The following is a 12,197-nucleotide window of genomic DNA, read 5'->3' as shown; positions in this document are numbered from 1 at the left end:
AAAAGCTAGTTTGTATGCCAAGATTATATTCTTGCAAATTTAATGTTCGTAAGGCGAAAAATTCGTGAGCTAAAGTGGTCGTAAACTGAGGTATCACTGTACTTGCCCATTGCGACTTGGAACACCGGTCTGAAATCCTCACCTACCACCACTGGGTACAAACCTAAATTTGGAACCCTAAATTGAATGAAAAACAGACCTGGCAGACCTGAATCAAGTCGCGAAATCGCCAATTAGCATTCAATGTGCCATTTTGGCCTGTAATCCATTGCACTGACTTCTGACATCTAAGTCACTTTGTCCTACTCGATTTCTCAATCGCGCCTTATAACCACTTCCTGTTTAGGTAAGGAGCTGCATCATTTCCTGTCGCATCTGCACCGATGAACCACCTGAAAAACGGTTTTATGGGGAACACGCAGCGTTTTTGGCAGGGCGAATCCAATCTGGGAAAAGGAGAAAAACACGACCTACTCAGGACACACTTGCACCAATGTCTTTTAAGAGGGTGGTGGGCCAGAATGGGGAGGCAACTGACCTGGAAAGGCTTGGATATCATGGTCCGCAACCTCCATAAAGACATTCATGTGACGGCCCGAGAGGAAGAAGATGATAAGCCGGCGCGCGAGACAAAAGGCCAGATACCAAACCACCCCCCCGCTTCCACTACTTTAGTTGTGTTCCAGGCTACAGCACTTTTCCTTTTATAAACAGGTCAGAGAGGAAATACAACGTCTGGATTAGGAACTGTGTCATTCGATACGGACGAAAAGGAAATAAAGCACTGAGCTAAGCAAAAAAAAGAAAGAAAAAGAAATGCTGAGTGTAGGGGGGCTCGTCTGTGAACAACGGTAGCAACTGCATGCTCACCTTCAACCACACGTCCACAATCACCCGTGTGTGGATGTATATATGGCTAGCTAGCTAGGTGTGTAGCTAAGGAGCTAGATAGCTAGATAACTAGATAGATAGCTAGGTAGCTAGATAGCTAGATAACTGGATAACTATATAGATAACTAGATAGCTAGAGAGATAGATAGCTAGATAGCTCAATAGCAAGATAGCTAGATAGCCTGATAGCTAGATAGGTATTTTTTTATGTTCGAGTCAAGTATGCAAGTCATTTAATTTGGTAGGATAATGGACAAAAAAATAAGCATTTTACATCTTTTTGTCCGGAAAAACAATAATGGTGAAAAATGATGGCTTGCGAGACAAATCAGTGAAAATAAAATGGGGCAAATTTGGTGCGGAAGCGGGAAATGAACATTGAAGAATTCATTCTAATGCAATTATCCACCAGGAAAAAAAATAATAAACCATTCCTGTTATTGTTTTTTTTTGACCCAAAAGTTATATTCAATACAAGTCAAAACTATGATTTGGTACCTTACTCAAGGAATAATAATTGTACTTCAAACACAAATCACCCCCCCTCCCCAATTTTTTACACAGCTTGCACGCCTCATTCGAGTCACGGTGATTGACCTCTGACCTGCAGATCGCCTCAAAGGTGAGCATAAAAAGGTCAAGGTACGTTCGAACATTCGCTTCTTTTACTCACTCACTGCCATTCACGAATTGATTCGGGAAATGGATTGGATTGGATTAGCCTTTATTTGTCTCACAGTGGAGAAATTTACATTTCACAGCAGCAAAGTTATAACAGGAAGAGGAAAGGAAGAAGTAGAAAAACAAAATCCATGAATGAACAAATGAAAATATGACATCCAGTGCAATTCCCAAATATGTTTGCATTTTGTTTTTTCTTGTTTGGATGCCGATAAAGCGCTGGTCATGGCCGCTAGCAATGTTTTTTTTTTTACCACAAGGAAGCAGCATTTCCTTTTCTTCCACGTTCGCGCTTTGTAACAGCTTCAGCTGTTGTTACAGCGCAATATAAATCAATATGCTTCATGTCACAGCGAGGGTACAGCAAGTGCTGAAGAATGAATGACTCTGTGTCTTTGTGTTGTCATATTATTTGGTATTTAGTTTTTTTGTTTCCTTTCTTTTCTTTCCTCTTCCTTTCATAACTTTGCTGCTGTGTTACTTCCGGGTAGAGTGAACGTTGGCGCAAATTGCTGCCGCAGCTCACCTGCGCAAAAAAAATTACTGTAAAGTGTCCTTGAGAATTTGAAAGGCGCTTAGAAATTAAATGTATTATTATTATTATTATTATTATTATTATTATTATTATTATTATTATTACAGCCGCTCCATTTCAAGATCAGATAACTCCAGACCCATATAATTTAGGAATTAATTCTTTTTTATGATAAAAGAAGAGTGTCTAAGATTTCTTACACTGCATTGAATGTTGATGTAGTCCTAAAACTCAATATTCTGTGTGTCCTGGAATTCAAATGACAATGACATTAACCCTGGAACTGGACGTTTTGTCGTGTCGTGTCACACACACACACACACACACACACACACACACACACACACACACACACACACACACACACACACACACACACACACACACACACACATCGGCATTGGTGACCACTAACTACACTGGTGATGTAGTGACTTAGAAACAAGATGTCACGGTCGCGATTGCTGTGTGAATTTGTGACTTTTCCTCCTTGCTTGCACTCACCTGAGCACACATGGACAATTCCTATGAGCAACACAAATCCGCTACAAGTTGAAGTCATCATTCAACGCCTCTCGGTGCCTTTACACAAGTAATCCCAAATAATTCCAAATGGGGAGGGGGGCAACGGGGGTGTACGGCCCGTCAATGCACGACGTCCTCTTGCAGAGAAACGCGTTGAATCGAAGCAAAAAAGTGTCCGGCGAGTTGAAGCATCCCGAGGTCGCCGCCGCCGCGTCAAACTTCATTCAAAGCATTTGGCAGAGAGGCGGAAGCAGCAACAACAAAGGGGGACCAAAAAAACGAAGAAAATGAAAAGAAAGACGATCACTCGGTTCCTGTCAAATCACATTATTCCGATCGGACGTCGCGTCACCGGAGTTGGGGCAACTTTCCGAGGCACAGCCGTCGTCCCTTCCGCGTCTCCACAAGCAACACGCGAACGCGCACAGACACACAAAAAGTAGGTGGAAATCCAAGGCTGTCACCGCAACTTTTCCATTCCAATTTTTAGGGGGCTTTTCTTTTTACATCCCGAAGCTTGGGACGAGAGCAGCAGCAGCAGCGGCAGCAGTAAACCCGGGACGCTGCTTGACTATTCAGGGGAAAAGCAGCAATGGCTCGTCCATGAACACACACACAAGCACACACGCGAACGCACACGAACGCCCCCAATCCTCCTTTTCGCCGTCCTCCTCCTCCCCCTTCTCCCCCTCCTCCCCTGCTTCACGGAGATGTTTCCCAATGTGGAAACGAAACCATTTCCCATCTGGAAACGTACACAAAAGTTAAGGTGTCGTTTTTTTATCGGGCTGATTTGTGGATGTTTTTCCCAAAATGGCGGTGCCGCTGGGACTAAACCATAAACTGCTGTTTTTTTGGAATTACCCTCAATGTGCAATGTTTGCGCTCTACGGGGTATTAATATTTCCAGTCATATTTCAGATAGATAGATAGATAGATAGATAGATAGATAGATAGATAGATAGATAGATAGATAGATAGATAGATAGATAGATAGATAGATAGATAGATAGATAGATAGATAGATATGGCACAGAGCAACAATGAGTATTGGATTGGATTAGTCATTACTAGTCTCGCAGTGGAGAAATTGACATTTCACAGCAGCAAAGTTATGAAAGTAATATGAAAGGATTGAAAGAAGTAGACACCTTGAAGTCAAAAGAACAAAAAATAATAATATGACAATGTGGTTTTGGAACGGTCGCATCTTGGAATTGAAGCAGATTGACGTGGGACAGGAGATGTGAGACAATCTCTTTTGGTCAATGGACGCTGCAGCTTTGTTTTTGCTTTCAGCATTTAGCTTGTAGCAGACATGCACATTTCACCATGACGTCTCTGATCACTGGTGAAAAAAGCAGGCTTTGATCCTCTCCTCTTTCATCTCGAACTTTGTTTTTCTATCCCTTCCTTTCCTCTTACTTTCATAGTTCCCAAATGTACTCAAACAAGGAAAATTAGCGGAGTGGAAAGCATGAATAAATCCATCTAACAATTGAAAATCCAACAAAGTGATGTTTTTCTTCCACCCACAAGGTCTCATCATTTAAATGAAAGAACAAGTCCATGATGTCCCTGATCCACTGGTGGAAAGACGCTTTGATCCTCTCCTCTTTCATCTAGAACTGCTTCATGTCGTCACAAAGAGGGTACAGCAAGTCCTGAAGAATTCATGTCTCTCTGTGTCTTTGTTTTGTCATATTGTCTCTATGCTGTCATATTATTTGTTATTTAGTTTTTTTTTGTTCTTTTGACTTCAACACGGCGCCGCAGGAGTGGCTGCTTTTCCAGCAGCTCATGTATTTTGTTTTTCTACTCTCATTCCTTTCATCACTTTACTGCTGTGAAATGTAAATTTCTCCACTGTGAGACTAATAAAGGCATATCCAATCCAATCCAAGTGTGGGTTAAGAATGAGCATCTGAGTATTAAATATGACGTGACTTGTACGTATTAAAAAAGTCTATCCTCCGGTCTGTTATTTCTGTAGCACTTTTGATGAAGAAAAAAATAACTTTAAACATAAGCCACCACCCCCCCTGTTCACCCATCTTATGAATAGTTCATAGCGACGTATTAAAAGATGATCTAGGCGTGAAAGCGTGGGGGGAAAAGTTATGACTGGCATGAAACAGAATAACTCAGTTTCCTCCTCCCTTGCTCCATCACTGGGGGCAAAAACAGCTCTCGTTTGCAGCTACACATTTGTGACCACGCAGCGACCTCTAGCGACGCTTTCCAGAACTGCCATCACAGGAAACCACTTGTTTCCAAATAAATACATACATACATACATACATACATACATACATACATACATACATACATACATAATCATAAAAATCGCAAATAAATAAATAAATAAATAGAATATATTAAAATAAATAAGATTCTCAATAATCACATGTCGAAAAAAACTGGACACTTGTACTGTAAATATGGGTTGATGCAATACAGTATCAATATGCCTTTGTTGATAGTTGCACTATGTACAGTTTTTTTATTAAACGGCTTTGCACATTTACAGTATACAGTTGACATTTTTGCTTCGCTATGCTTAGAATATCTTGTTTTCTATCGTTTCACCCCCACTCCCCACCCCCAATCCCCTTTCAAATTGCTGTTGTGGACTGCAAATTTCCCTATTGTGGGACGAATAACCGTTTTCTGATCTGATCTGATCTGGAAAAATACATGCATAATTAAACAAATGCATCGATAAACAAATAGATACATACAGAAATAAAACAAAAATAATTCCTAATCATGTCTCCGAATGGATAAATGAATAAATAAATAAAAATCCTAAAAAAAATAAATATTATCTGTTAAAATAAATAAAAAATACACACAAATAAACAAAGAAATACAAAGGTAAACAAATACATACATACATACAGAAATAAAACAGATTAAAATAATTCCTAATCATGTCTCCGAAAGGATAAATAAAATAAATAAAATAAATAAATAAATAAATAAAACCCGTAAAAATCATCAATAAATAAATATAATCTATTAAAATTAATAAGAAATACATGCATAAACAAACAAATAAATAGATAAACAAATACATACATACAGAAATAAAACAGAGACAAATAATTCCTAATCATGTCTCCAAAAGGATGAATAAATATTAAAAAAAAATATATATATATATATATATATATACATGAAATAAAAATTCTAAAAATCATAAAAAGAATAAATCAACATAATCTATTAAGATGAGAAATACATATATAAATTAAAAAAATAGATAAACAAATATACTGCTCACTCGCAGAAAAAAACTGTGACTGTGCATCCTTGAGAGTTTTGAAAGACGCATAGAATTTAAATGTATTATTATTACATCCATAGATAAAAATATTTCATAATCATGTCTCCAAAAGGATAAATAAATAATATAAATGAATGAATGAATAATAAATAAAGAAATAAACAAATACATAAATAAATAAATAAATGCAGATCCTAAAATCAAAAACAATAAATAAATAAAATCAATTAAAATAAATAATAAATACACACATAAATAAACAAAAAAAACTTTGAAAAATTAGGTTTACTAAAAAAAGGGCCAGCAGAACCGTGACTGATGCCATACATTCGAATATGGTGAAGAAGTTATTTGAATATTAGCGGCTTCCGCGGCTGGTGAAATCCAAAGTCAATGCTTGCCACTTACGGTGACGACATCCTGGCGCGTTCCCGTCGGAACGTCGGGAGGAAGCACGATACAGCCCAGAGTTACCGATGAGCCGTTTGCACTTGTATAAAGTGGAGGAGCGATGAAGACCCCCGCGGTGCTTTTCTCCGGGGACCCCCGGCATAACCAGCGTGGCTAATAGCAACAGTATAATCCGCATGATGTTCATCTACATGCACATTAGTGCCATCTTAGCCGATATCACAAACCGTCCCAGAGACTGTCCAGCATCCATCCGCAAACCGCGGTGGTCTGGCCCGACAAAGTAATTCCCTAAATTCAACGGCCGATGACGGACTCGGCGCTCCCCCGCCCTCATTTTAAATCTCCTCATCCGATCCCTCAATGAGGCCTTTTCATGTGCCGTAACAGTCCTTTTGGTTGTTGTTGTTGTTTTTTTTTTTTTTTTTTTTTTTTTTTTTGGGGGGGGGTCATCTTTTCTTGGGATGCTTCTATATGTAATACACGGAACGGGGTAAGTGGGGGGGGGTCCTGTTAGCTTCCATGCTGACCTGCCATTCACCCGCGTCGGGACTGAAGAAAAAGGATTCCTTGAAACCATTGAATGGCTTTCATCAGTGTTCTTGCTCAAACGGGGCAACAAAAAAGCAACACAACAAAGATGCTCTTGTTCCAACACAAGCAAATAGAAGTTGAAGACATTGGAGGGAGCAGGTGGGGGTGGAGGGGGGGATTATGAAACACATTGCAACATGAAGGTGCAGCAGAAAAACATTTTTGGGGGAGTGAGCCAAGCATATGGCAGCTCCATTTTGTGATGGCCAAAAAAATAAAAAAATACCCAAATGCACCCTCCACCCCCCAAAAAAAAGAATCTCTTGTCGCAGGTCCTCTTCTGTCATGAAAAAAGCACATGGACTCGCTTTAAACTTCCAAACCTCGCAAAGCTTCACGAACAGTGATTTGAGTTGAGGCGTATTTGAAAGCGAGTAAAGTGATACCTTAGTTTACGAACACTTTAGCTCACGAACCTTTCGCCTTACGAACATTAAATTCGCGAGAATATAATCTTGTTTTCGGCAAACGAACCAAACCACATGGAGCCACGGTCGAACAGCGCCACAGTGGCTGGCGGACTAGTTTTCATCACCCTCTTCCTTTGAGTGCAGATGTGGTTTGTTATCGAGTGGAGTACTTTTGCTATTATTGGACCGAAAAAGACCCCACCACAGGCTAGTATTAAGCTGAAGAGGACTCAAAAGAAAATTACGGTAGTGCAAAAGAAGATCATCAAAGTTATGTTTTTCAACAGTAGCCAAAATGGAACTGTATAGTGCCACTTAGCAGTTTTTTTTTTTTGACAACGATACTAGTGCAGCGTGTTCTACCGGAAACAAATTCCTTGTGTGTCCTACATACTTGGCAATAAAGATGATTCTGATTCTGATTCTGATTCTGATGTTTTATGGGGACCTGGGAACGGATTATTATCATTTTAATGGTTTCTTATGGGAAATAAATGTTTGGAAGATGAACTTTTCGCCTTACACACACTTTCTGGGAAACAATTAAGTTCGTAAACTGAGGTATTTGGAAGCGGGAAAAAATGGCCCGACGGTCAAAACCGTTAGGGGGGCTCTGGGAGGAACACCCGCTGCATCCCCACCTGCACAAGCTTCCAAATGACCACTGAAAGACAATTCCTTTGACTTGCCGCTTATCAGCTCCAAAGCACCTTGGGGGATTTGCTATCTTGCTGCCAACCTCCGCCGGCAACAAGTTCGCTCTGTCCAACACCCGCCACCCAACCCCCACCCGAACACCCACCAAGGCGTTTCCGTGGACAACTCGCCATTAGAACGCGCGTGATTTACACGCGTGGCCTTGACGTCGCCTCCCCTTTTGCATCGGTCTAGTATGGCGGTGGCGTGGGGGACGGGGAGTGTTCGACGGCGAGGCTCCCACTCATTAGTGATGGCGAGGAGAAGGCGGACGACCTTGGCAAAAGCTAGATTGTATTTCTCTGGGCCAGCGCCGTCGTTAAATGAGGCCACAAATCATCTCCGGTTGCAAGCCCAAGCGGCCTTCACCGAACACCTGAAGGAAAAATCGGGCTGGGGTGAGGTGGTCACCTTTTGACGTTACAAATGCACCCTGACGATGGCTCTGTGATATTTGCATGTCGTCCGTCGTCAACCACGCTTAGAGTGAATCAATAAAGTCGATGTGGAGCAAAGAAAATATTGATGTGGCAAAACAGCAATGCCCCCCCCCCTAAAAAAAAGACCCAAAGGGCCTCAAAAACTGAGTAGAATTTGAAAATGTCCCCATTTTGGAACTACAGTAAAGTCTCGTTATATCGATATTCAAGGGAGTCCGAAAAAATATCGATATAACCGGGACTATCGATATATCCGACCCTGTTTGCATGTAATTTTCTCCGTGCGTGCATAGAAATAGTATCGATATAACCAGGACTATCCATATATCCGATATCGATATAACGAGACTTTACTGTATTAAACTAAAGGCTCTCTTATCATGGGTGGGCAATGAGGGCCTTCAAGGCCTTCTCTGCTGGCGTAAAAATATCAGAATCATAGACTAATGTTAGTTGGATTTTGCCCGTGAATTCTTATGAATTAATTTCAAATAATCTTTCAGATTCCTTTCATAGATTTTCGTATTAAAGCATTTAACCAATCAGATTTCAGCCATCATTTATTACCAAGGTCAGAAATGGACCTGGACGCCTTCACAATCAGTTCTGCAGGCCCTAGAGGATTAAATAAGTGACGATCAAACTGTTGTTACTTTAACCAATCAGAATTTGAGTCGGCCACTCAAGGCCTCTTTGAAGGCCCTGGAAACTTTTGAGTTTTGGCAAATTATTTTTGTCTCGTCACGTAATTGGCTAGTCACTATCCAGTTATAGTATCACTAGCTTGAAGGCAGATCTCAAATCTGACTTTGAAATTGCGCCGACATGCAACAACCGAAAGCCCGAAACGAGCACGCCGGACGGGAAAGCACGGCATCCGGTACCTGTGTAGCCCAACGAGTTGTCTTGGCCGCGTCCGTCGGTGGGGGCCATCGTGGGCTCGCTCAGTCTGTCCTGCGCCACCCCGGCCTCTGTCAACAATAACACCACAGGGACTGAAAAGCCGGACGCCGCTTCCGCGGGGTACCCGCCGCCCGCCGCCGTTTCCACGCAGGCCCACAGCAAACATAGCCCCCACCCTTGACGATTTGCCATCCTGGCGGCTTGACGCCAAAGTGAGTGTGACGGCGGTCCAGTCTATCAAGAAGTAGTTGTAGCCCACACTAAAGGGGACTGAGGGGGGCCCACTGACACTCTGAATGATTGACAAGCCCCCCCAATGCAAATCCAATGATGCGTCCGCCATTAATTGCTAATTAGTGGTGGTTTGTGTGAGTGACAGACAGCTTGGGAAGGCGGGACCAATCCTAGCGGCCGAGCCAAATCTCTTTGTGGGTCACGACGGGTTCATTTCGGGGGACCGTAGGATCCGACGCACCCCTCCCCCCACTCCGCCCCCTTGCTATTGGCCTTTTGCACCCCACCCAGTGTCAATCTGTCCCGAGTATTTGCCTCCTGGGTGAGGTCGGGCTTGACTTCTGCGAGACAACGGCCGGACGGGCAATTTCGGGGGGGGGGGGCACTCCCATGTGACTACCGGGGGCGGAGATTCACTCTCCTTCTGTTTGGGGACCCGGCGAGGGGCTTTAGGGGTAGGGGTGGGTTGGGGGCGGAGTATCATAGTCTGCGGGAAGGCCTTCTCTGCTGACCTCGGCTTACGAACGTTTTAACGAAAGAACTTTTCGCCTTACGAACATTAAATTCGCAAGAATATAATCTTGGCATACAAACTAGTTTTCGGTGGATGAACCAAACCACACAGCGCCACGGTGGCTGGCGGACTAGTTTTCCACACCCCCTTTGAGTGCAGACATGGTGTGCTATCGAGTGGAGTACTTTTGCTATTATGGGAGAGAAAAAGACCCCACCACAGGCTAGTGTAAAGCCAAAGAGCACACAAAAGAAAAGGACGGTCGGGCAGAAGAAGGAGATCATAGAAAAACACTAACGAGGTGGGCGTTTGTGTGATTTAGCGTCCCAGTACCAGTACGCTAAGTCAACCATTGCTACGTGTGGCTAATGATGTTTCTGTGTTGTCTAAGCAACGGTCTTAGGCAATAGAAGAGGCATTGAAACTTCTGTTGATTTGGATTCACGAAAAGCAGCTAGCAAGGGACCGTGTGAATGAGGGTATCATCGCCGAGAAAGCACAACAACTTCACTCGGATATCATCAAGAGGCAACGACATCAACTACCATCACAACAGTAAATAAATAAATTTATTATACAGTACAGTTTATTTAATTACAATACAATAGCACATTTATTATACATAAAATAAGGTCTACCTTGTCTAGTTTTAAAGCTTATTTCGTAGAAATGTATGTTTTATGGGGACGTGGGAATGAATTATTCTCATTTTAATGATTTCTTATGGGAACTAAATGTTTGGAAGACAAACTTTTCACCTTACACACAATTTCTGAGAACCAATTAAGTTTGTAAACTGAGGTATCACTGTATTTGGTCCAGGATCCTTCTTACTCATTCCAAATTGTTTTTTCAGCTTTTTGCAAACACACAAAAGACGCCCGAGGACGCGAGCGGCAGGCGCACATTGGAAATGGCGATGAAATATGACACAAAAGCAGCAGCAGCATCGGCAGCCCGACTGGCGGAACGCAACACAGACGGGCTTTGTTTTGGCACTTGTCAAAACCCAAAATAGAACAAGAGTGCTGCAACGTCTTTGTGACATGATCCTTGAAGCCCAACTACCCTCTCATCTGTCTTACAACACCAAAAATAAATACATTCATGAAAAAGTGTTTTTTTTTCCGCCTTCCCTCTCCCAATGTACTCAGTTGTCAAGGAGACGGTCCCGAATTGAAGCCATAGACAAGATGACTTTCTTCCATGTGCTCGACGACGAAATTAACACAAAGACACGGCTGCAGTTACAAAGTAACAAATTCATTTCCCTGCGTTGAAATCTCAATTTTGAAACCCTCACGGAAGCTCCACACCGAAAAAGATGGATTCAAACGGCACACCCTCGTTTGAAACCCTACCCCTTGGCGTCAAAGAGTCTTTTGAAAGCCTCCTTTCCCGCAAGCAGTTGACAAATTCATTTCCCCGCGTTGAAATCCCAATTTTGAAACCCTCACGGAAGCTCCAAACCGAAAAAGATGGATTCAAACATCACACCCTCGTTTGAAACCCTACCCCTTGGTGTGAAAGAGTCTTTTGAAAGCCTCCTTTCCCGCAAGCAACCACAATGTAAGACGTACGAAAGCCGAATGGGAAACCACGACACGAATTTGGAAATCAAGGCCTGGCTCGGAAACACGAAGCTTCTATTGAAGCCAACTTTGATACGCGAAGCTTCGTTTCAAGCCAATGTTGGAAAGAAGCCTCGCTTGACGCCAATTTTGAAACACGAAGCTTCGTTTGAAACCTCGGCTTGCTGTGGTTGAGATTTCTGAGCCGCGATTTCTGAGCCGCCATTTCCGAGCCGCGATTTCCGAGCCGCGATTTCCAAGCCGCTATTTCCGAGCCGCAATTTCCGAGCCGTGATTTCCGAGCCGTGATTTCCGAGCCGCGATTTCCAAGCCGCGATTTCTGAGCCGCGATTGCCCAGCCGCGATTTCTGAGCCGCGATTGCCCAGCCGCGATTTCCCAGCCGCGATTTCCCAGCCGTGATTTCCCAGCCGTGATTTCCCACCCGCGATTTCCCACCCGCGATTTCCCAGCCGTGATTTCCCAGCCGTGATTTCCCACCCGC

General features: G+C 42.7%; 1 protein-coding gene across 5 annotated transcripts in view; it reads right to left on the bottom strand.

Annotated features, from left to right (window-relative positions):
- Positions 1-12,197, bottom strand: part of robo1 (roundabout, axon guidance receptor, homolog 1 (Drosophila)) — a 264,298-nt gene that overhangs the window by 186,698 nt on the left and 65,403 nt on the right. For 2 of the 5 annotated variants that reach the window (XM_089013137.1, XM_089013136.1), the window contains one exon: positions 9,357-9,443. The exons of 1 other annotated variant lie outside the window; for it this stretch is intronic. In XM_089013137.1, the coding sequence (XP_088869263.1) occupies positions 9,357-9,443 (87 nt within the window). Of the gene's footprint in view, positions 1-2,611; positions 3,225-6,329; positions 6,640-9,356; positions 9,444-12,197 lie in introns of those variants that run through there. 2 more of the 5 variants (XM_089013138.1, XM_089013140.1) reach the window with 2 other exon arrangements.

This window comes from Hippocampus bargibanti, linkage group LG14 (assembly GCF_051943395.1).
Source record: "Hippocampus bargibanti isolate YZ-2025 linkage group LG14, ASM5194339v1, whole genome shotgun sequence".
Classification (NCBI taxonomy): Eukaryota; Metazoa; Chordata; class Actinopteri; order Syngnathiformes; family Syngnathidae; genus Hippocampus; species Hippocampus bargibanti.
Note: the sequence above shows the minus strand (reverse complement) of the source record. Positions and strands in the feature narration are given on the sequence as shown.